Source organism: Akebia trifoliata, chromosome 13 (assembly GCF_017979445.1).
Source record: "Akebia trifoliata isolate Shusen 1 chromosome 13, ASM1797944v1, whole genome shotgun sequence".
Lineage (NCBI taxonomy): Eukaryota > Viridiplantae > Streptophyta > Magnoliopsida > Ranunculales > Lardizabalaceae > Akebia > Akebia trifoliata.
Window position 1 is genome coordinate 26,881,830 of NC_141387.1, and position 25,937 is coordinate 26,907,766.

A 25,937-nucleotide genomic window follows, 5' to 3' on the forward strand; every position below is an offset into this window, starting at 1 on the left:
AAGTGGTCTTGGCTTGTACAATGAATGGTATGATGGTGTGGGAGATGGAGCCAATGATTGCATTCAAGATTAACTGGTCCTGTCGAATCCAGAAAGTGTGAGCAGGGTTGGATCTAGTTGTTTCATTTTGAGTGAGAGTGGCTGAGGGACATGGCTTTGAGCCATCTACATAGCCTAGGAGGTCATAGCCAATGAAGAGGGTGTGAAATTGCAGTTTCCATGAGAGGTAGTTGGTAGAGGTGAGTTTTAGAGGGGTTTGGGCAGCAACATTAATGCTGATAAGGGTGTTCTGGGATTCATTGGTGTTGAGAATGGAGAGGGAAGAGGTAGCCATGGCTGTTCAAGATTGAAGAGAGAAGGGGAATGTGAAATTTTTTTTTTTTTGAATTTGTTATCTCTGGTTTTGCTCTGATACCATAATAGGATTCTAAAACTGATACTTTCTTATTGATTAATCAATCGTATAAATACATACGAAGATAGCAAATAATGGTTGAAGATCCTACAAACTAGGAATGTTACAAACTGAATCCTATATCTATGGATGACAACTAATTACAGTTAAATACATTTGAATAATACAATCTGATATGAAAGACTAAGTCTAGCAGTTGAGAACAACTAAGTCTTGCAGTTGAGAATAGCTGATTATCTCATAATTGATTATCTCTATTACTTTTAGGGTGGAAGGTTAATGGCGTTCCGTGCAACACCGTGGTTATTTGTACCCAAATACCGGCATTTTTTGTCAAATTGTTGTTAATTTCCTAAATTAATTTCTAAATATATTTAAATACATAGAAAATACTTAATGGCGATTTTATTTATGTCGATAATACCTATGAGACAACGACATTGTATGTTAAAACTACCGGTTATCCCTCTGTCAATATTTTTTAAAATGTACCTAATATGATTTTAAAACTTGATTTCGCGTCTCGTTTGGTCCATGCTAAATACCGAGTTTTCTCGGACGAGTTTTCCAATATGTTTGAGACGTCTCGTTAAAAAAAAAAAAAAAAAAGTGAATGTGGGGTTTTATATCTCATCCGAAATATTGACTTGTCCGTCCATCTCGTCCATGCCTGATACCGAGACAACTTGGGCAATATGTCTCGGTCTCGGACGAGATTTGAAATCATGGTACCAACGAAAATACTGGTAATACCAACGAAAGAATGGTGGTGCTTGTCACACCGCGATTAAGTCCCTAAATTAATTTCTAAATTAATTTTGATACATAAAAAAGAAAAAAGAAAAAAAGAAAAAAAAGACTTAACGGTGACTTTATTTGTGCCCGTAATACTTACGAAACAACGGCGTTTTCTCAATTGCCGCTAGTACTCACTCAGTAAATTTTAAAATTAATTAAAATAACTTTAAGGGCTGTGTTAAAAGGTCGCTAATACAATAGTTAACGGCATTTAGTAACGAGTCGCCGTTAACGAATTTAGTTCCAAAACACTTTTTATTTCCCCCTCTGAAACTCGAAATGTGTCTCTCTCGATCTCTTCTCGCTCAAGAATCTCGATCTCTTCTAGCTAAAGAAATTGAAAGAATCAGGTTCGATTCTCCACCTCTTTAAATATTTTCAAAGATTGCTTGTTGTATAAAGGCAAAAACCGAAAGGTTGTACTTTGTGTGTGAGAATTTATTATTTAGTTGAGGTTTGATTCTTTTTTCTTGAGATCCATAGTTGGGTTTGTGTGCATTGATTCAGTTCTTCTGATTTTATTGAGATAGTTGGTGTAAATTTGTTCTTTATCTCTATCTTTCCATGTTTAATTTGAGGTAAAATAGAATAGAATAAAGAACTAATTCAGGTGGAGTTATTTGAACTTGGGACGATTTATGTTGCTTTGTTATGGGTTCTGTCACCTAACACAGAGACGTCAAACTTGATTTATTATTGGTTTCATGATAGTTCAAGGATCCTAACTAGAGATTTGAGGCATAAATATTTTAATTAAATAATTAAAATTATTTTATTTATTTATTTGGTATATTGGGGTGTTAATATAAATATTGTACATGCATTAAGGAAGGAACCATTAGCTGCTTATGAAGATGGGAAGCAAGCAAGGAGTTTCCAATACGTTTCAGATCTGGTAAAAATAAAATATTTAATTTTGTTAGTAATATAATTATTTTCTTGATTTGTTGTCTTAATGTGATCAATTGGGTGTGGGGGGCTTATTGTAGGGTTGCATTTGGAATTAAGTAAATTTGGTTACTGAGTCATTATGTAGGGTTTCATTGTGGAAAAAAATGGGATATCTGAAACTTAATTTCATAAAGATTTGAGATTTTTTTGTTCACAAGAAGTGAGAATCTGGACCAAATATTACCCTTAATGGATGACCTTTAATTGAGAAGATATGAAGGATAGTATTATTGAAAAAATATTGTTTAGATGAGGAAAATGGGTTAATTATTAAATGTTAAAAATGAGTGGTCAATAGTTAAGTAGTAGACACCACTGGACTGATGCTTGTATCTATTTGTTAATTGGGTGGGTCAGAGTCAAACAACAAAGGGAACTTCCTTGTGTTGTCCTTTTCTAGTTGGTTTGACAAATTGCAAAACCACTTTGAGGTTATGAGTATAAACTCCATCTTACCCATCACAAAAAAAAGGGAAAAGAAAAAGAAAGGAGTTAGTTTATCATTCTTCCCAACTCCACCAGGCTGTAAGTTCCTGACTCCACCGGACTTATTGACTCAGCCACCAGATGATTGATTTGATGTGTTCTTTTTTCAGACAAACTTATTATGTTGGGTTGTCTAAGTGAATATCGTGTTTTGGGTAATGGTCCATGATACTTGCTTTTTAAGGCAAACTTATGGCTTTATTAGTTTGCTTACTTATGATAATGGTCTATGCTATAATAGATCATTATTAATACTTGTTTTGGATAATGGTTTGCTTTTTGGATCTTAATTATATATAAATTGCTTGACTTGTTGGCAAGCTTGCTATTTTTTTAATCTTCTGTAAATATTTAAAACTGGGATTGTGTCCATTACTAGCCTAAACAAATTGCTACACTAGAGAAGTGTTGTTATTAGAGCACATGTAGGCTTTAATAAGATTTGGTAAGTGGATAACATTGGGGGTAAGACCAGGCCTCTCTTGCTCTTGTTTTCATTCTCTAAATAACATTAGGCTTTCATTATGTCCGTAAGACTATCCTTATCTGTGCATAAAACTGAAGTAGACACCCTTTTTTGTGTTTGGTTTAGGGGTATTGATTTCAAAATTGTTGTTGTGGATGATGGGAGTTCTGATGGTACTTGAGAAGTTGTAAAAAAAATTGAAGTATGGACATGTGTTTAATAGCTACTTAAGGAAATGTAGACACCCAATTTGAACGGGCCCCTACTCGAAAGGGTCAAAAAATACCGATTCTTCAACAAAGGTTGCCAACGGGCCTCCAAGGCCCAAATCATCGAAAAATGACACTTTGATCAAGCCAAGACCCCTAAGACCTCTTAATGGTTTAGTGGGCCCACCAAAGGGATTTGACCTACCCTACACCTTCCCAACCTTCACCGCTCCGCTCTTGTATCCAGAAATATTCGATTTTCAATAAAATTCTCCAACGGGCCTAAAAAGCCCGATTTGCGAACACGTGGCATTTTGACCGATCCAATGATTTAAAAAATCTCAAAAAAATGAATAAAATTAAAAAATGAGACTTGGGACACTTACCACTTCCCCTTCATCGCTCCATCCTCCGAATCCACAAATACCCTAAACCCGTTTAAAGCCCATGAACCTTCAATTCTCCAAAAACCAATTTCCCACCTTATCCCTAACCTAAAATTAATCTTATATCACCTAAAATTTAAAACCAACCTAGACCCTCATAACCATATCCAAGGTAACCCCTAACTAATTTCTAAAACCCAAAGCCACTTCTAAAACCCAAGCCCAACACTACAAAGCCCACAAATCATTATCCATATCCAACCCATAACCTTAACCCATAAACCATCATCCACATCAAACCAATCACCACTTTATCATCAAAAGATGACACATGTCATCATCTCCTTTCACCTCCTTCATCTAATCACCTACCCCCATCACCTTTCTTTAAGCAATTCATCTAACTTATCACTTCTCTCCAAAAATCACCTCAACCCATACTCTACCCTAACCTAATCTATCACTCTTCTCTAACACCATCAACCACCCACATCACAACCCATATCTTCTACACCCTAACCTATCACCTTTCTCTAACACCATCAACCACCCACATTATAACCCATATCTCCTACATCCTAACCCATCACCTTTCCCCAAAACACTCCACTAACTTACATCACAACCCACACCTCCCATCATCATCACCAAACTAACCCATACTCTTCTCTCTAATCAAACAACTACCATCACCAATCAACATACCTCATCAACTCACTCTCTCATTATTTTTGCCACATGTCATCATCCCCTCAACTCTCCCAAAATCCAACTAACCAACTTCTTACACTACCTATCCTCCCAAATCTAAACACCTTACCTCTTCTATCAACCTAACACTCAATCAAACACCTAACACCTAACACCTTACACCCCCATTCTCTCCATCAACCATCACTCACCTCATCTCACCAAACACTCTACTCAAATGGATTTAGTAGGATCCAAACCACTTGGATCTAATCACTACTCACTTCCACTCATTACACAATTACCTTCCCTTTAACTCTAAATTGCATACCCTCCATCATTAAAACTCATGTCATTAGCTATTCTCCCAACCCTTCATCCTATTATACCCCTAAAATACCCTCCAAACATCTATAAATACCTCCATCCTCTTCCCAAAATGGGTTACGAAGTCTCATTAAAAAATTTACGCTCTAATCCTCTCTTCTCCATTCTCACATCAATCTTCTAAAAAGAAAAATACTCTCACATTTTACTAAGGATCTTAGAAGATATTAAAGAAGAAGAAGAAAAGAAAGAAAAGCAAGGTTGAAGCTACAAGGTGGGTCAAAAGAATCATTTCCCCCCCCCCCCCCTTCTTCTTCTCTACCCTTTCTATTACCCTCTTCTACTATCCCCTTCCTCTATTTTTTTTTTTTTAGAATGCTTCTAGGATGTGATGCTACCCTCCCTTATCTCCGGTAGATTGGACTTCGGTCCGATTGAAAGTATAAGGGGTAATCCTTTTTAAAAACAAGATCGATTTTAACTCCTAAATCGTTTTAAGGCAATTGGAATTCGGATCCTTCTCTATCCATGAGAATGGACCCTTATCTATTAGCCAATACTTTTCAAAAGTATGTCATGTAAAGGCTAAACTTCTATATGGGTCATCCCCTTCGATGAGATGTTCCCTATAGTCTAAGCCGACATTAAATCCTACTTAGGGAACAAGTCACCAACATGTGGCAATTCATTTTTTTGTTTTTTTTGTTTAATTAAAATGATCGAGTTGAGTTGAGGTTACCGCCACTTGGCGGGGAGAAAAGGGTGCCTAACACCTTCCCTTTTTTCCAAACGAGCCGCTTACCCCGATCTTGAGGTTTGATCGGTACCTTATCCATCGTGAGTCACCATGTGCCAAAATGACATATTTTTCAAAACATGTGCATTTGGTGACCATTCACACCCACTTACAATATGAATGGTGGCGACTCCAAACCTTAGTAGATGTGGCCATCGTAATAGAGAACCATGTATCTACAAGAAACATAGGCCATCTACCGACGATTTGACAAGCAGATCTACCATGGCTTGTTTGCAATACTTTCCCCATTAAAATCATAATTATCTATACCTTATTTTGTTGTTGGCAACATGAATTCTGTTTCACCATTCAGTCCTCCATTAAAATATGGATAATTGTAATATTGATCTTATAAATTTGAACTTAGCACCCTCATGCTGAACGTGGCCGTCATTAATACATTTAGCGACTCTACCTCTTGCGACGCTCAATGACGGTCAAGCTAGCTGTAGCTGTAGGTTTTAGTGACGGTTTTGTTTAGCTATGGAAACAGCCACAGCCATCGCTATAGGTCTATTTTGTAGTAGTGCCTGTATCATTGAACTTGATGGTTTTGAGCTGGTCCATCTAGGAGATACCCATCACAACTTGATTGAAAGTGCCTTTGAGAACAAAACACCAGGAGCTGTTCAAATTACTATGCAAGAACTTGCAACGAAAGGTGGTGAGGTGAGATTGATGTAATTTTGTACCTCTGAGATTGCTACGAACTACAAATGTGCAGGTTATCTAGACTATAGGTGTTGTTTATGCCCCTACTACCGCTTTTAATTCTCTTCGCACAAATATTAGGTCCTGGACAATTTAATACTAGAAATAGTTAAAGTTTTGTGGCTGAACATGATTCTACGAACATGAGTCTGTGCATCTAACGTAAATTCTACTTTTATACACTATGGTACGGTATGTAAATTATGTTGGATATTAAGTGATTAAGATCAGATAGAAATGGTATGTTAAACTATTAATATAGAAGCTTTATATTGCAAAGCATAGAAGTAGAACTAAACAATGTGGTAGACTGCCATCATTTTGTTATTACAGTTCATGTAGATATTTGTATATAATAAAGATAGAGTCCAAAAATATTGCTAACAGATACTCTGTCAAATATTGGATATTGGCTTCAATTCTTATAATGATCCCAAGAGTTTGGTACAATGGAGGCACTACTTTTCTAGTGCTCTGTTAATTTAGCTATTTTTATGGATATTAGGCTGGATAATGACCCTGATAATTTCAATACAGATTGAATATGATGTCAAATCACATGTGGTAAAAACTTTCTGAAAACTTTGTTTCTGCAGTGTTAAGCATTTTTGCATAGATGCATCTTGCTTCAAGGTATAATTATAAGAAATGGAAAGTTACATATTAGTTTTTTAAGGTGCAGTAAACATGTCACCTTCATGTTTTTGGTTTGAGGAAATCTCAGAATTTCTCTACTTCACATTTGGAGAAGCAATTAAATTGAGGAGTTGCATTTTGCAGTTTTGATAAACGGATGGTGACTATAAGCCAAATCTTGATAAATTTTTTTTTTGAAAGGTCTTCATTTATGTATAGATTTTTTTTATTATGTACATCACGTAATGCAGTGAATATGTATTTGTATCATTTCTTTATTTATTTCTTTTTATTGGGTATAATTGAATTCACTTATGCTGTGTTTGGATTGAGAGAAGAGAAAATAAATGAGTTTATATCCATTTCTTCTCCTGTGTGGATTATTAAGTGGGGAAGAAGAGGAGAGAAAAAAAGGTTAATTTTTTTTTTCTCTCCAAAAGTGGATAGAAGAGGAGAGAAACCCTTTTAAAATATTTTAATATGTCAACTCTGCCCCTAGATCTCTTTTAAGATATTTTAAAATTCCAAAGTTGTCCTAAGTTCTCTCCTGTCGATCCAAACATGGTGGAGAGAAATTGAGTTTCTCTTCTCATCTCTTCCCTTGTTTTCTCTTCTCTCCACTTCTCTCAATCCAAACGCAGCCTTAAAGTTGTTGTCTTTATTACAATGGCCTTGAGGTGGTAGTGTTGTTTGTGGCTCCCAGGTTCTGGATTTTTAAAGTGGGTAAAAATAATTTATTTGTATGGCTTCTGTTTCTAACTAATAAAATTATTAAAAAAAAAAACGATTATTCAAGGTGTTTCTAACCGCTACTAATTCAATTTTCGATATTTTAAAACAGTACTTGACTCTTTCGGATTGAGGAATGTTGCAATGCAGCCCTAAAATGGTAAAATGCCAACCGACATAAACTGGGGTGCCATCTGACCTTCATTAGGAACGAGACACCGTTCTGGATCCCTACTCTTTTTCATTAGTCTGTGGTTATGCTCTTACTTGTATCTTGAGAGTTTCAAAGTAAATTAGAGCTGTTATATACTGACTTCCTGCCACACTGTGTTCAATACTGTGATGAGATGGTGGTGTGCGTGGAACCACAAATGCTTTCATTCGTACCTCAAGGAAAATCATCTAAAGCTCCGTGCACACCTCCACGCTAGGGCAGTGTTATGTGAAGTCAGTTTAGCATTTTCATTAGATAAATCACCTCATTCGTTTTTTTTAATAGATATCTAGCACATGATTAACATTTTTCATTGGAAAATGCTGAAGTAACATTGAAATTGACATCGTTTGGGACATTGTTGACGTGGATGTGTCTATATAATAATAGATGCTTTTCATCGTGATACAAGTGAGAAGCATCTATGGTTTTGTGCACACCAATGTCCCAAACGATGTAAATTTTAATGTTAATCCAACACAACTCTTTTTCATTATTACTCAACCACTTGCACCCACACGGTCCTAGTAGTATTAATATATAGAGCTGCTATTAGCTAGGGGTGCACATGATTCGGATTTTGGCAAAATTGGAATCGATCCAAACATGATCGGTTCTACAAATTTGGAACCGATCCAATCCAATTACCCTATAGAACTGAATCAATCCAATCCAATCTTGGCTTGGATTGGTTCGGATCGGTTCTCGGTTCTCATACGATGTTGGCGGCAAGGTTTTCACAGAGAGAAATTTCTGTTCTAAAATTGCAGTATGAACCGAGCGAAACTCTTCGTTTTCGAGACGAACGAGAACGACAGTGTTGGCGGCAAGGTTTTCACAGAGAGAGAGAGAGAGAGAGAGAGAGAGAGAGAGAGTTACCTCTTCATTTTCCGACGAGGTGGCGAGGTGGGGTGAGCGAGGGAGACGAACGAGATTGAGAACGACGGTGGCTAGGTTTTCGTTTTTAGACTCTAACTGGAAGAAGAAAAGAGATAAAGAAAACAATTTTTTTAAAAAAATAATGTTAAATATATATATATATATATTATATATATATATATATATATATATATATATATATATAAGTGGTTTGGATTTCGGATTGGTTCAGTTCTGTTATATCCTTAATTCGGAACCGAACCAAATCAACCGGATTTTTTTTTTTTCAATTCGTACCTGAACCGTGAGTGTGTTCCATTCGAACCAATCCAATCCAAAAACTTTGGATTGGTTCGGTTCTCGGATTATCCAATCCAATGTGCACCCCTACTATTAGCACCCCATCCTTTAATTATTATACCCCAATTAAAAATAAATACTAAAGTAAATATTTGAGAATAAGTAAAAATTGGGTGCTAGAAGCTCTCTCATTTTTTTTTGAGTCAATTACGCTCTCAGCGGCCACTTACTTTCCACACACATTGGCTTGCTCTCCACGTCCACTTACTTTCCACTAATACCCTCATCAAATTACTTTCCACATGCACCATCTTTTCCACAACCCATCGAACAAAAAACCTACTTTTTCTCCTCCCCCTCCCTCTTTTCTTCTCTCTTTCTTCGTATTTATCTCCTTATGAGTTTTGTGAGAGGTTAAGGCCCCGTTTGATTCAGCTGCCTGAATCTGCTGTCAGCTTCTGCTGTCAGAATCTGCTGTCAGAAGCTGAAACACTAAAAAGCTTGTTTGTTACAGCTTCGTAAAAGTGTTGTGCTGTTGACCAGAATCTGGTAATTATTGTTTGATATAGCTTCTAGAATCTGTTGTTTAGGGTAAAATGACCAGAATACCCTTGAGGTTGATAGAACACTCAAAATGCATAAAAAATTACCAGAATACCCTTATAAATTTATAATTACACTAAATATATATAAATATAATAAAATTATATAAAAAAATTTAAAAATAATTGTATTAATTTTAAAATATTTATAGTTCAAAAAAAAAAATTATAGAAAAATTTATAATTCTACAGAAATTTCGACAGCATCTCCTCTTAAAAATGGACATAAGAAATTTTCCTAATAAACAAAATACCTGCATAATACGCAATTCAACATTCACATTACATCATATATACATAACATATCCACATCACATCATATATACATAACACATCCACATAACTTCTAATTTACATTCCGACATCATTTAAACATAATAATCATAGTTAATATAATTAGTAAAATTGAAATAAATAAAAACATGAAAAATATACATCCAACATCTTGAAGAGGATCATAAACATCTTGAGTTTCACCAAAATCAAAGGGCTTGAGAAAGTACAAGGCGTTTTCCATTCTTGGTATCAAAACCAATCAGTGAGCTCGTTTGTCGATTAAAATATCTGTTTTCTTGATTAAACTCTAACTATTATAACCATTGTCATGGTTGAGGTGATTCACCAAGAACAACTTGGCAACTCATAGTTTAATCTATAATTAAGTAAATAAATACGATAATATATATTTCCAATCGTTTAGTACTTATATCGGTCTCGGAGACCACGTACATTTTGATTCCAAATACATTTTGAAGGTTACAGCCAAACAATAGTTTGGAAAATATACATTGAAAATCTCCTAAAAACTTCAGCCAAACAATAATAGACATACAAAAAAGTGAAGAAACTAAAGAGAAACAAATGATCTAAACAAGATAAGATATAATAGAAATTAATACAGGAGAAGGTGCCATGGCCTGAAGAAAAATAAGAAGGAATGGTGTATTAAAGTACATAAAAAGAAGCAACAAGAAAGCCTAGTGAAAATCTGTTCTTTACTTGAGTAGAAAAATTATGTCTTGACTTTGCCATGAATTAAGACCTTTAAATTATCTGCAAATTAGGCTTTTAAGGTTAAGAGTGATAAATTACAGAATTTTAAACATCCAAAGTATAATTAGTTTTCCACATTTCCTAATTTCAACTCTTCTAGACATAACAAAAAAGACAAAAATCTATAAATCAGAAACTATTATAGAATCTCAATCAATTATTTGCTTCTCATTTTCTTGGATTGACAGGATTAGTTCAATTTTTATTCAAAACAAAACGAAAACAGGTTGAAAATCACTAGATTTGAAGAATTTCTAAGTGCATTTTGGCATCAATTTGTAGAGAAACAAGATTAAGGAATCCAAATTGAGTTATAGATGAAGAAAAACGAACATTATAAGTAAGAGTTTTAGTCTTCTATTATCAGGAGCGCTGCTTGATCGACATTAAAGCTTGAAAACCAGTAGATCGAAAGCTCCAACTTCAGATCTAAGAATCTGAAAATAACATCAAATAGAAGAAAATCCTTAATCCTCAACAAATCTAAACTAAAATATACTAGAAACAAAAAATCAAAATTCAGAATTCACAAATCACGAGCTCTAAAATGATCTCAAAGTCGTCAAATCGGCAAATCCAGTAATCACAGTCTCCAAAACAGAAATCCACACTTCTCAATTTCAAAATCAGATAAATATCTGAAAAAAAAACTAACCTCCGGTGTCGTCTTTTGCTCCACCGGCGGAGCTTCCAAGTGAACCAAAGGTGCTCCGATGAAGACCAGATGCCGAAGCAGGCTTGGATTTAAAAGCTCGAAGACTTGAGATTCGAACTCATAGAGAAAGGTCCCTCGACCTTCACAGATCCCTTTTGAACACCGTTTCGGTAACCACCAGAAGCCATTATTTGATCCTTCAAGAGATTTTAGCCATTAAAGGCCAGAGAAACACAGATGACTGTGAAGGTCTGCGAGAGACAGGTTTGTTCGAGGTTCTGTCGACAGTAAAAAGAAGAAGAGAAGAAGAGAAGAAGAGAAGAAGAGAGAGTGAGATTTGTGCGAGAGAGAGAGAGAAAGAGTTGTGTGGGCTCTGTCGACAGAGAAGAGGAGAAGATCTGTGCGAGAGAGAGAGAGAGAGAGAGTTGTGTGGGCTCTGTCGACGGAGAAGAGGAGAAGAAGAGAAGAAAACGAGATCGAGGGCATTTGCGTCTTTTCATCTGAGCCGTTTTTCGGTAAAACTTCTCCCGCAAACGCAGTTTGGTAAAGCGGCTAATATCCGCTTTTAATATTTGCGTTTAAAAACGCAAAAGCGTGACGCAGTTTTTTGCAATTTCTTGTATCAAACGGTAATTACGGTAAGAAATGCAGCTTCTCATCGCAAACGTGCGAAACGCTGCGTTTCGAAGCTCAATCAAACACCACCTAAATCAATGGAGATTAGGTTTTAGAGCTTTTGTTTTTTCAAAAATCTTTTTTTTATACCTTTTTTGCATTTAATCATCAAGAAAGATGGAAAAAACACCATTAAAATCTTCAAAAATGAAGATTTCAAATCCAATTCACTATGTCATAATAGGTAATTTGCAACTTTGATTTTGTGGAAAGAATGACTTTTTTAAGCAGTTGTTTTTAAGCGATGGATTGCATCCGTCATTACAATGAAAATGATCAATTTTAGTTGTGTGATTATTAACAATTTTAACAACAAATCACGACCATGTGTTTGGTGATCAAGTTGTTTGGGACCCAACATAAGTCGTTTCTGCACCCAACATCCACGTTTACCTTATCTCGCATCAGCTCTCTATGTGTCTTTCTCTTAGACACAATAATCATCTCTCGCATTCAAGTCTCTCAAGTCGTTTCAATGCTACTGATGAAGGCAATAGATTGTCCTTTGCTAGGGTGTGTTTGTGGAGGTCAAGGCTGACTCTGAGCTGCCTAGAATTCTCAAAGTTAGGATCCACAAGGATGTGAGAGTAGATGTGAGGGTGGAGTATGATTGGTACCCCTCCAGGTGTAGCACATGCGCAACGTTGGGACACTCGGATAACAAATGCCCTCTCCTAGGGTCAACCAAGAGGGCTGATGGTGAGGAGGTTGCTGTTACTGTGGATCAACCTTTGGGCAAGGCTATTGTTCAGGCCTCTTGTTTAGCCGAGAAAGTGATTGCTACATGGATGACTTTTAGGAACCAGAAGAGGCACTCTGAGCCTAACCTAGGCCTCTTTATCTCAGAGGCTATTACCCACACTGCACGGTTAGCCCCAGCGGGTGGTTTCGAACATAATGAGGAAAAAAATGAGGATGAAGTCATGGAGTGGATGATTAGTGCAGAGGAGGGGGAATGCTCCATTCCACCAGCCCCTAGTGTTGATGTTTTATATACCAAGGATTCCCCCAACTCTACTCTTTCCAAGGCCTCCTCTGCATGGGGCTCAATAGGAGGTTGAGGGAGCTCAGGCCTTCCCAGGAAAAGGAAGAAAAAGATCAAGAATAGCCACAATGTCAACAGATTTAAGGCTCTAGGTGATGCCAATTTTGGAGGCGAGATAGATAGTGCCCTACATCCTGAACTGTCTGGAAGCTATGGGGTCAAAGGGAAATCCAACCACTCCACTTCGAAGATCTCCACCAGCAAATCATCCCCTTGCCACAAGGTAGATGCCATCTTTGTTGGACAGGAGAGGGTTGTAGGTGATGCTAACAACAACCCTCTTGTTGGAGATAGTTCAGGGAGTGCTTGTGGGGGAAGGGGGGATACCTTACCTGGTTCCCAATGATTTTTAGCATATTGGAATGTAAGGGGTCTCAATGAACCTGCAAAACATAATGAGGTTAGGAACCTCATTAGGGAGAACAAGTTAGCCATCATTGGCCTTATTGAAACCAAAGTCAGCAGCCATAATGTTAAGAGGATTATGAGGAGGATCTGCTCTTCTTGGTGTAGGATCGACAACTATGATAAGGCGTTGAATGGTAGGATTTGGATTTGCTAGTACCCAGCCATTGTCAATATTCTTCTGGTGAGCAAGTCTGATCAGAGGATCCATGTCCTTGTCAACTCTGTGGGCAGCAAGGACTTCTTGTTTGTTAACTATGGAGATAATAAAAGGATTGAGAGGAGAAGGCTTTGGGAGGAAATCTATGCTACTTCTCAAGTTATGCGAATGCCTTGGATTCTGATGGGTGATTTCAACTATGTTCTAAACCAATCGGAGAAGGTGGGAGGGAGGTTGATTAACTTGGCAGCTTCGGCTGAGTTTGCTGAATGCCTCAATAATAGTTGCATCATGGACATCAAATCCTTTGGAGCTAAGTTTACTTGGAACAACAAGCAAGAATCTTGGAGGATTTGGTCTAAGCTCGATAGGATTTTGGTGAATGCAGATTGGGTGGATCAACTCAATGAGTCTGATGGTATGTTTCCCCCTAGTGGCCTCTTTGACCACAACCCTTGCCTTATGAATACTTCCAAGCTTATGGCTGAGGGCAAGAAGTTTTTCACGTTCTTCAACTACTGGACTGAAGACAGAGATTTCCTCAAAGTAGTCAAGGAAGCTTGGGATACGAGAGTCCTGGGGAATCATCTTTACAGGTTCACTATCAAGCTTAAAACAGTCAAAAGCTCGTTTGAAAGCTTGGAGCAAGGTTAAAAGTGAAGGTAGATACAAGGATCAGAGAGAAGCCCGAAGCAGGTTACTTTGCAAGTCAACCATCTTATGGCCATTCCTGTCCAAGAAGAGAGAAGACTTCCGAGAGCCTATGCACATGTTCTTAGGGTCCATGAATCTGAGTTGCAGTAGAAATCTAGAGTTAACTGATTAAAGCTTGGCGACCACAATAACTCCTTCCATCATTCTGTTAAAGCCAGGAGAGCCAGGAATATAATCTCTACTATTGTTGGCAGGGATGGCAATTTTACCACTGAAGAGGATGAGCTTGAAGTGGAAGTTGTCAACCACTTTAAATCATTCATGGGAGCTTCCAATTCGATTAACAACCATGCTCTTAGGGAGAACCTAGCTTTCCCAAATCATCTCCATCAAGTTGATCGAGACTTCTTGGTAGTCGAGGTTCAAGACAGAGATTCATAAGGCCCTCTTCAGCATGGATGGCTTAAGGCTCCCCTGGCCCTGATGGATTTAATGCTTGCTTTTACCAAAAAGCTTGGGACATCATTAAATTCGACCTGCTTAAGGCGATCAAGAGTTTCTTCAGGAGTGGAAAGATGTTTAAGGAGACTAATGCTACTTCCATATCCTTGATTCCTAAAATTGATTCGCCTAGAGTGCTTTCTGATTATAGACCTATTTCTTGTTGTAATGTCTTGTATAAAATTATTTCTAAAGTGTTAACCAATAGTATCAGTCAGGTGACTCACAAGCTTGTAGGGCTGAACCAATCTACTTTCATCAGAGGCCGGAACATCACAGATAACATCCTTCTAGCTCACGAGCTTATTCGTAATTACCATAGGCAGAAGACTAACTCTAGAGGAGCAGTCAAAGTAGATCTGAAGAAAGCTTATGATGCTGTTGATTGGGAAGCCATGAGAACTACTCTTAAAGCCTTCCACTTCCCTGTTTTTTTTATTGACTGGGTGATGAAATGTATCTCGAGTGTTTCCTACATTATCTCTTTCAATGGCTTTTTCATAGGGTGGTTTGAAGGTAAAAGAGGCTTGAGGCAAGGGGATCCCTTATCTCCTTACCTATTTGTGCTAGTTGTGGAAATTTTAAACCCCTTGTTCCAGAAGAGGGTCAAAGATAAGCTGTTCGAGTACCATCCTAGATGCAAGTGGCTCATCACGTTTGGTTGCATTTCTTGTCTTTATTCGGTCTAGTGAGCTGTTTTCCTCGCTCTGTCAAGTCGACTTTGGAAGTTTGGTTGCTGTGAGGAGGTTCTTTCTCGTCATCTAAGTGGATTCTTTGGTTCTTGGCTCCATTTTGCAATCTGTTGGGGTATTTGGAAAGAACGAAACCAGTGCATTTTTGAAGGAAAAGTTTCTACGTTGGAAAGATTCGTTCTTTTTATTTTGGAGTTTATGTTCTCTTGGTGCAAACTTTATAAGGAATTCAAGGGGATCTTCTTTGAAGATTTTGTCGTGAGATGGCATAGGGTGTGTTCTTTGCCACGAGAGTAACTGTTAGCCGTGCGTCGTTGTTTTTTTGTCGTGTCATGTTCTCTTTATTTCCTTTCTTCTCTTTGTATTGGGTTGGTCTTCTTGCTCCCCCCTTGTTTTCTTTCTTTTCAATAAATTTATCTTTATCGATCAAAAAAAGAAAAGAAAAAAGAAGCTTGAGATCACTCACCTCTGTTTTGCTGATAATCTCATCTTATTTAAGGGCAACATGAAGAGTGCCGAAACTATCCATTCCACTCTTATTGAATTTAGTGGCATCACTGGTCTTGAGGTTAATATCAACAAGAGTGCCTTGTTCTTAGCAGGAGACCACAAAAGTTTGGCGACTGATGTAGCAAGAGTTCTTAAGGTCAGGAAAGGGTCCCTCCCAGTTAGATACCTGGGACTCCCTTTGCTCTCTTTTAGACCGACCCTTGGAGATTGCTAGCCTTTGATTAAGAAGCTGTCCGTGAGAGTCAAGCCTTGGAAAGGTAGATTCCTCTCTTATGCAGGTAGGTTGGAGTTTGTTAGATTTTCCATTCTCAGCATCAAAGTCTATTGGTGCAATGGCTTCATCCTCCTTGCCAAGGTCGTCAAAGAAATGGAAAAAATCTGTGCTAGTTTCCTTTGGTCCGGGCCAGATAGTTAGAGAGGTAGTAGTGCTGTGGGTTGGAGCGATGTTTGCAAACCTTTAACCGAAGGTGGGCTTGGTATTGTTAGTATTGCTACTTGGAACAAGGCAACCATTTCTCGATATGCTTGGATGATTAGTTCGAATTAGGATTCCCTTTGGCTTAGATGGACCAAGCACCATCTTCTTAAAGGCAAGAACTTCTGGACTTTGAAAATTCTCAAGGAGGCCTCTTGGAGTTGGAGGAAGATTCTCAAGGCTAGGGAATTTGCCTTAAACAATATCTCACATCTTATAGGTAATGGCAGATTTACTCAGCTTTGGAATAACCCTTGGCACTCCCTCGGCATTCTGAATTCATATTTCAGAAAGGAGCTTGCATTCGACTATAGAGTTGGGCCAAGGGCTAAAGTCTCATCTATTATCTGAAATGGGCAGTGGTGCATCCCAGCTGGCAGAGAAAGTCACCTCCTCGAGATATCTCAATTGGTTGATTAGGTTCCTCTCCACATTGGTGAATTGGACAGGATGGTTTGGAAAGGCAATGCAAATGGGGAATTTTCTGTTAGCTCAGCAGTGCAAGCTTCTTTACTCCCTTTTGCTAGATCAAGTTGGGCTCACTTGGTTTGGAACAAGGCCAGTATTCCTAGACATAGTTTCATTACTTGGCTTGCTTTGAAAGATCGACTCATGACCCTAAAAAAGCTTAAGGAGTGGAGGATGAGGGATGATGCTACTTGCAATCTATGTAGAGAGCATGTAGAGGACACGAACCACTTATTCAGCCAATGTTCTTTTTCGAAGGGTATTTGGGCTAACATTACACATAGATGCCTCTTGCATAGGGCTCCGGGTACTTGGGATGAAGAAGTAGCTTGGGTTGCCAACAATTTTAAAGGCTATTATGTTATCCAAACAGTAAAACAAGTTGCTTTCTGTGCTTTTATATACCATGTTTGGAGAGAAAGGTGCAATTGACTCTACCAAAACAACCACAAGAACCCAGGCTTGGTATTCCACAATATTTGGGAAGATGTTCAGATCAGATTCAAGGATATTATTGACTTAATTGAAGACTCGGACTACAACAGATTTTTTATTATTGCTTGGGGGTTCCAAGCTTCCTTCCCCCATTCTAGACAAGTTTATTGTTCTTGTACAAAACTGTTAGTGGGTATGATTACCATTAACATTGATGGGTTCTCTACTCTAAGAGGAGGCTATGGAGCCATCATTCGTGACTTTGAGGGTAATGAAATGGCTGCATTGGCAGGTTGCGATACTCCTAGACCTGTTTTACATTATGAGTTACAGGGTATCCAGCTTGCTGCAGCCTCTAACACCTCGAGAATCACTATTCAATCTGATTACTTAGTGGCGGTGAACATCCTCAACGACACTTGGAGCTGCCCTTGGCATGTTCACCACTTGATCCTCTTGATTAGGAGCCTTCTCCCAAGATTCCAAGAGGCCTCCTTCACTCAAATTTTTAGAGAAGCTAACAGGGCTGTTGTTATGCTTGCTTCGATGAACGATAGTCTAGGATGCATTTTTTTGGATTGTAATTCACTCCCTAATGCTCTTTTACCTATTCGTGTTCAGGAGAAGAAGGGGATGCGTTATGTGAGGTTGTAGCTGGTTTGGGTCTGCCTTAACCCATATAATCTTTCAAGAAAAAAAAAAAAAACTCTCGATTTGTCCCTCTCTCTTTCTAAGATGCAATTCTCTCTAGGATTTCGATATCTCTCAATTTCGACCTTGAAGTTTTGTATTTCTTCAAGATTTGAAACCCTAGCTACTTTACTTACAGATCGACTGAGTTTCAACTTCCGAATATCATTTATAGTAAGTTTTTCTTTTAGATCAATGTTACCTCTCTCGTTCTCTCTAAATTGGTGTCTTTTTGTGGTGATTTGGCTTAAAACTTTATTGATTGTGTGTATTTTCGTTCTATATTTTCGGATGCCTGAAGATTTGATGAAAGCATCAAATCCTTGTTCTTCAATATCGATTTCTGAGATCAAATCCTTATACTTCGACCTCATATATCAATTATTCATCTTCAATCTTCTCGATTTTGAGAAAATGAAAAAAAAATCCTTATTTTACATCTCTCTCTCTGTATGTGTTTCCATCTCAAATTACTATTTCTGTCATTTGTTTCTAGGGATTTTAGATTAGGTTTTCTAGCATAACTACATGTTAGATATAATTTTTCTGTGATTTTGTTGATTCATCTCATCAAATGTGGATCTGGATCAAATTAGTGGAGAATGCTGATACATTAGCAGAAAATAAAGGAGAGGGAACCCAAACACAGAAGATATTGGTGATTGTTTTCTCTTAATCAATCTTCTATTGTACCACAATCTAGTTCATATTTTGTTCCCTCTAAGGGAGAGATACTCCCAACTTATAGAATCACTATTGGTTGACTGTTTCTGCAAATCCAATGACGAAACAAACAAGAACATTTCAATAGGTACACCTCAAATGTAGGACTCTCTCAATCATTCTCTATTGTATTTTACGTGTTAGCATATCAGTAGACGTTGCATGTTCATCTTCATGCTTTCTAAATTTTCTTATATGAATCTCGTTCCCATCCTTGTAGTCGTTCTGTTGAAAAGAACCCAAAAAATCAGAAGTTTGGTTTCCATGAGATTGTTAATAGATATGTACAATTGGGTTATTTCCTTTTGCAATCTAGATACCAAAATCATAGTTACTCATATGTTGTGTTATTACTATAAAGCAATCACTTGATATCCATGGTCTAGCAATGGTTATGATGCAACAGCATTGCAACCTCAATTGAGGCCATGGGTTTGATTTGGAAAACTAAAGAGCAAGTACTAATTAAATTGAAATTCAAATTCACAGTTGGATCCATATGTATGGAAATCATATCAGGAGGTATACAATGAAACCTTCAGAATTGGGTATGCCATCAGGAATCATGGTGTTAATTCTGTAAGTCTTTTTACAATTTCCAGTATGTTTCTGTCCACTTTCAGTTAGTTCGGTGTAGATCTTCTAAGGAGGCCGTTGAGGTATCCAACTGCCCCTATAGCATCATCATTGGGTTGCTTTCATGGAAGCAACTTCAACACTTTAACCGAAAGGTCAGAAGTTCAAGTGATGATACCACAAACACCAACAAAAAAAAAAAAAAAAGCCCGTATAACCCTTTCCCGACTTTTGAAATACGAACCCTAGACATAGTATTGGGTCTAAAACCATTTGATACGAACCTAAACAATACACCAAAAGCACCTGAACAATAATGGATTAATGGTGCGAACATTTAAGCCTTTATATCTTGGGGGCTGTAATAGCCTATCATGTTAACTTGCGAAAGTATCAATTATTGTAAAATAACACAAGTATTGTTAATTACACACATTCTTCTAGAACAATGTTTATTTCCAATAGTCTACATTTAGATGCTCACCACCTCTTGCAGATCATAAAATGAGTTGGAGAAGACATTCACTGACAAACTAAAAATACTTTTAAGAGTGTCAATTTGGTGGATCCAAGGAAAAAACAAAAAAAATGGGGCATAAAATTCTCATGGTTGATGGCTCGGAAGTGGATGAGTGTTGTGCTTTAAGAGGTAATGATCACATCTTCATGTTGTTGAAAAGAAAGAAAACATATTTGTTTGCTAGGTACAAGAATAATATTTAAAAAAAAACCTTGAGATGAAGATAGTAAAAGTCTATTAGAATGGTAGTAGTGAAAATGTTGAACCTTTCGTAGTACAACTGATCTCTTTGTTGTTTAGCATATGTAGAATGGTGTAAGCGGTTTCTTGGAAACTTTCTTTTTCTTCCTCCAATATTTTCTTCTTCTCAATGACAAACTCCTTGCACTTCTCTCTCTTCCATTATTCCAACTGAATTTTGATCTATTTCACTGTTTTCTGAATTTTGTAAAATTGGAGAGTTCTATAAGTAGTAAGATATAGAACTATAGACAAAAATTTAAATCACTTGCAGGTTTATGGAATTTGGAAAACTCACTTTGACAAGACAAAGTTTGTGGCATAGAAGGCAATTTGATTGATCAAGGTCACATGTAGACAATTTTCCAACATTTTGTGTCAAAATGTACTTCTGAGAGTTATTTCATCAACTTTCTCATGTTCTAGTATCATGTTTTCCCATTGGTTTAGTCTTTCATAACATCTACAGATTTGCAATGAAAAAGCTAGAAGATATTTAAGTAGTATGTGAAAAAGCCAGCAGCTTCTTTCACTCAAAAGTTCCCTAATGTAGATCCATGGCTCTTCATTTACTTGAGCAACCGCTTGCATTTGAACCAAAAGGTCATCCATCTGCTGAAGAGGTACAATTTAATAATTGAGATATTTTAAAAATGCAAAATGAATTTCTAGTCACATCTCACAATAAAAAATCTCTAGAATCTTATAGATTATGTTTTCTGATAGTTAATTTTTTTAGGTACTAGTTGATCCATACTTTCGAGGTTTGCCGAATGTTGATCGTGAACCATTAACACAACCCATTTCAAAACTTTAGTCTTAAGTTTGAAAGGAGGAAATTGACGAAAGACGATGTAAGGGGTTAATCTATAGAGAGGTATGACCGAACTACTTGGTTTTCTTGCTACAATGGTATTATTGCTTTCATCTACATCAAACTTTTACTTACAGTGGATTTTCTTTTAAAAGTAAACAGATATTGAAGTTGTACAAGTTCTTACTGTATGGTTAATTGCTTTGATGTTTTTGATCCAGCTATGCCTTTGGGTGGGTTCAACAGACGAGTGGACATGGCATAAAAGAGGGTATCTACAGCCTTAAGGTAATATCATGAGGCTTTTGTTACTTGTATTAGATCATTAAATTGCATTACTTGTCCAAATAAACATGAGGGATCCATGTTTGTAATGGTGAGGAGATACGAAAATTTGGAGTTAGTTTTTTAAATAACATGTGGGTGGTTGGTAAATTTCCCGATTATATTTTGCAAACTGCAGGTAAAGTTGAATGTATCTCTCTGCAAGACATTAATGATGACATAGGGGTTGCTGAAATTAAAAAAAATATTATTAAGTGGATCATGTGCAACTTTGATGGTTGCTACACTTGCACAAGTCAAGTAAGTTTGCCATATTGCAGAAACAACACTTGCACTTCCCCATCTGTCTTCTATAAATATCATGTCTATCATGGATAAGTTCATTAATGTCTTCTTAGAATTATCTTTTGATATTTTTCATATAATCCAACTTGAGGTGCACTAATTATGTTAATTATCTTTTTCGCTATTACTAGTTTTATTGCTAGTAGTCGATCACTTATTCTTCTATCATGTGCCACTTTATCCTTTAGATCTCTATCTACTAATATAATTGTTCTATTTTTAACTTTCCTATTTACTAAATCTTGTATCAACTCACTTTGAACTCTCCCTGTTTATTTTCCTCTTGTACTGCTCATTTTTTTATTGCATAAATGGTCAGTACTCTGAGTACTGGTTGCATTGGGTTATTGAATGTTGTCTTCTGTTTCTTGGGGCTTAGAAATAAGTGTGGGTTTCCTTCTGATACTTAAACTAATTGGTTGCAACTAGTTTGTACCATTGAGATTTAAAAAAAAAGAATATAGTTGGCAAATGCTAAATACAAACTCAAAATTTGTGACTTTGGGTTATTAAGAGTTGCATGTAATAATACCTGTACAACAATATTTTGGACGGTATCTTTTTGTAATTTTTGAAATATGCTCTTTTTTTGATTTTAGTCTCTATTTGGTGTCATCATAGCCTGTTCAGAATCCAGAGGATCAGAGGGAACAAATGATGATGCAAGAGCTTCAGATGCAACAAGTTACATAAGGGAAGTGAGCCAGAAAGGATTTTAAAAAAGAGATCATGGTGTTGTTGAGAGTAATGTGAGTTAATGACTGTGTTGGGATTCCGATCTTGGAAATAGGAAAGTGGGTCTTTTAGAGAATTTTTAAGAGATAAAAGAGAGATAAGTTGGGGAGAAGAGTTGCAGAAGAGATAAAAGTGATTTTGTAGAATAAGATAGAGAAGAAAATGAGAGAAGTGATTTTCATGGTGTTTGATTTGTTTGGGTGAGGTGGGAATGGGGTTTAGATCTAAGGGAGAAGTTTTGATGGGTAGAAGTGCTCTTTGGGGGTGTTGTGTGCGGAGGGTGTTTCATGATGACTGCTGCCTTTGATTTGTGGAGTATGAGAGAGAGAAAAAGAAGATAAAATTTGCATTGCTGTTTCTATAGATACCATCACAACAGGCTTGGTCGGAACCTACAACAAGCCTTGCCAAACCAAATATTGAAGCAGTAGCAACAGGAGCAGCTTTAGTAGTCTGGCAGCATGCAACATCATCCTCAACAACATACTAAACTTGTGAAGGGGGAATGGGCAGAGGAGGGAACATGATGATGATGTATCCAAATAACAATTCAGAAATTTAAAATGACCATTTTTTTAATTGAAAATTTTAAAAACAACTGTTATAGGTTATCATTACAAAAAAGATCTCCAACTTAAGCGACGGTTATGAATAGTCGTTTTTCCCAACACAAAAGTCGTTGATTTTGCCAATGAATTTTGTTAGTTGTTCACCAAAAACGACGGCATTTGCGACATCAGAAGTAGTTTTTATGGAAAACGACAGCCTAGAGCAGTCATTTTGCGTGCATTTTGATGTAGTGATTATTCGAAGTTATTTTTTACCATTCTATTCGGTAGGTTTAGATCGAACTTGATTTAGCAAATTCAATAGGTACCCTACTGGATATAACTTCTTATTGAACATAACGAACATAACCTGTTTTATAGTGTTTTTATCATATTTGGAAGGAAGTTATGTACGGTAGGTATTTACTGAATTTGCTAAAAAAAGTTTGATTTGAACCTATTGAATAGAAGTACTTACCAAATTTGCTAAAACAAGTTTGATTTGAACCTAATGAATAGAATTGTAAAAAAAATTTAAAATCGTAATTTTAAAAAATTTTCATGATGATTTTCATGCAAATAAGTAAAAGAAAAAAAAAAAAAGATTTTGAAAGAAAATATAATCCTAAAATCTAATATTTATTGATTCAAAAAACTCAAGGAAATGAAGTTAAAGAAGAAGATTGAGGGATATAGAGATTGATGGTAGAGAAGATGGTGGGTGTATGAAAAAGGATACAAATATAACATTTTATTTAAACAAATAAAAAATAAAAAATTAAGTAGACGAGGTGGGTGTATTTTGATGGCGTCATTTGCACGTCTTTTTTTTTTTGTTGGTTTTATAAGATTTTATGAGTCAAGCCATAATTGTTGACTACTTTAATCGAGTGTTATAACGTTTGGTAATACTGAGATAAAAAGTGTTGGAATTATTTTATTATTTATTTATTTTCATTATCAAAATTATTTTGTGACCTTTTCACATATACAAATTTTATATAAATACTGGATTGTAATTTGTTCAAAAGATTAAGGATATAATTTAAAATCATGCTAGTGGTCTGGCATTGGTTACCAACATCAAATATGATGGGTTAGTGAACGTCTTATCAAAATTTAAGTGGTATTTATCTAATACTAGAATTCTACGATGGATAGAAAATCTAGTATCATTTTTTATAAATAGGTGGTCGTCCTCCCCTTTCTACACATACAGATTATTCTATTATTGAGATAGAGGTTCCCATCACCAAAAGTATAGGCAGAGTTGGGGTAGTGCACTTATTCTTCGTAAATCAAGATCAATGTATTCTCCACGGATAATCGAAAAAGCGAATTCAGATATTTTACAATTATTACTTTTCGATTTCAATTATTCTATTATTTGTTCAAGATCAAATCCTAGATCCATGAATATGGTTTATAGTTTTTTCCAACAAAAAGAACTTAAAAAAGAAAAAAAAAAAAAAAATTCAAATACAGATCTCAAGGAAAAACACGGCATACAGATATTTAGAATATACACGTGGCAACATCACGTTGGATACATGATCATTAACACATCGATTCTGAATGGGCGTTGATGAACTGTAGTACAGCGGAAACAAGCTCTCCATCCTCAACTCCTGCACTGGTGTCGACCACAAGCTTTGGTACATCACCTACATCGTAATCTGAGCTCCCAGCGTACCCTTCTAGAAGCATCTGCAGATCCTTCCACGTGGATGGTTTATGCCAGCTGGCTTCATCACGTAATCCCCTCTGTTCGAGTCTTCGACGCCACGTGTCTTCATCAAGTGGTTTGCACTCAATAATCAGCACATGGACCCTAGGTGAAGAAGATGCAATCTGTAGTACGCGATCGAAGTGGGCCCGATTAGAGAGTGGGGAGTCGATGAGAACGTTGAGACCAAGACAAAGCTGGGTCTTAGCAATTTGCCAAATGATTTCGTATGACAGGTCGTTGAGTTGTTTTCGTGCATCGGCAGAGGAAACATCACGTAAAAGGGATTGTTGAAGGGGTTGTGTGCGATCTCGAATGTCATCTTTGTCGATGAGAGGGCATTTTAGGGATTTCGCTATTGCACGTGCTAGGGTGCTCTTGCCCGTGCCAGGATGACCCTTCATGGCGATCACCAGTTGAACTCTACCGACCACCTCTTCCATCTCACCCATTTCTTGCTTTCTCTTTTACAAACTTCATTAAAGGAGAGTTTCAACCGTAGTTTATGTTTTTATACTCGCCGAGTCGAACCTGAATCTCGATGGAGCTTGTGCAACGAGTGAACCCGGAAAATTGGTCAAGTTAACTCGTCATAGAGCTTGAAACTGAGCCAAATCTATCTAAACTCAACTGAATTATTATTCATAAGTAATTGTTTTCTTGTGCACATGAATTAAAATAATTAAGATTTATACATTATTAATTTTTTTTATAATTACTTTAAAATATTTAAATAAATAATTTAATTTTATATTCAATTTTATTTTTAAATATATTTTAAAGTCTTTTTTAATAAAAAAATAAATATTTATTGATTTTAGATTCGAACCTTATATCACACTTCTTAACATGAAAGGTATAGTGATCATAAATATTTTTTATCGAGATATTAGTAAAATAACATTTATGAGTCATATCCACTTTCATGACAAGAAGTGCAATGTTAAGTTTCAACTTGAGGTCACTCTAGCATAGACTAGTAAAAAAATTAAGATGATTTTGACATTAATATAACATAATATTTTTATATTTAAAAAAATTAATTGATGTATTTTACTCATTGGAGTGGCAAGAGATATAAGATTTTTTTAAAACTAAAAATATTAACTTAGATGATTTTGTAGTAAGTCACATAATAAAAGGATATTTAAAATTATAAAAAATAAAATAAATTATTTTTAAAAAATTACTTTAATAATAATAATAAGGTTTAAATGTAAAAGTGTGTGTACTTTTTTATCCTTAAAATTTTGGTAATGTTTAACAAATCCGTATTTCGTCTTTTCTCGATATAATGGTCAAGATTTTTGTTTGACTTGGTTAAGTTGACTCATGAGTTTTCAATTTGACAGACTCTGTGGAAGCCGAGTCGAGTTTTAAAATTGTGTTCCAAAATCAGTAACTCTTTA

General features: G+C 36.3%; 1 protein-coding gene across 10 annotated transcripts; it reads left to right on the plus strand.

Annotated features, from left to right (window-relative positions):
• The first annotated feature begins 1,363 nt into the window (after positions 1–1,363).
• LOC147388153 (UDP-glucuronic acid decarboxylase 1-like) lies at positions 1,364–25,231 on the plus strand. 10 transcript variants are annotated; one of them, XM_086421319.1, is made up of 9 exons: positions 1,395–1,563; positions 2,042–2,105; positions 6,086–6,196; positions 19,229–19,318; positions 20,350–20,698; positions 20,802–20,952; positions 21,111–21,177; positions 21,353–21,474; positions 22,141–25,231. In XM_086421319.1, exons 1-5 carry the CDS (start codon positions 1,493–1,495, stop codon positions 20,398–20,400), a joined length of 387 nt encoding a protein of 128 aa, XP_086277445.1. In that variant the 5' UTR covers positions 1,395–1,492; the 3' UTR covers positions 20,401–20,698; positions 20,802–20,952; positions 21,111–21,177; positions 21,353–21,474; positions 22,141–25,231. The 10 variants fall into 10 exon arrangements, with proteins under 10 accessions (XP_086277452.1, XP_086277453.1, XP_086277445.1 ...); XM_086421320.1 differs by having other exon boundaries at positions 20,815–20,952; positions 22,119–25,231; XM_086421318.1 differs by having other exon boundaries at positions 20,815–20,952.
• The last annotated feature ends 706 nt before the right edge of the window (positions 25,232–25,937 follow it).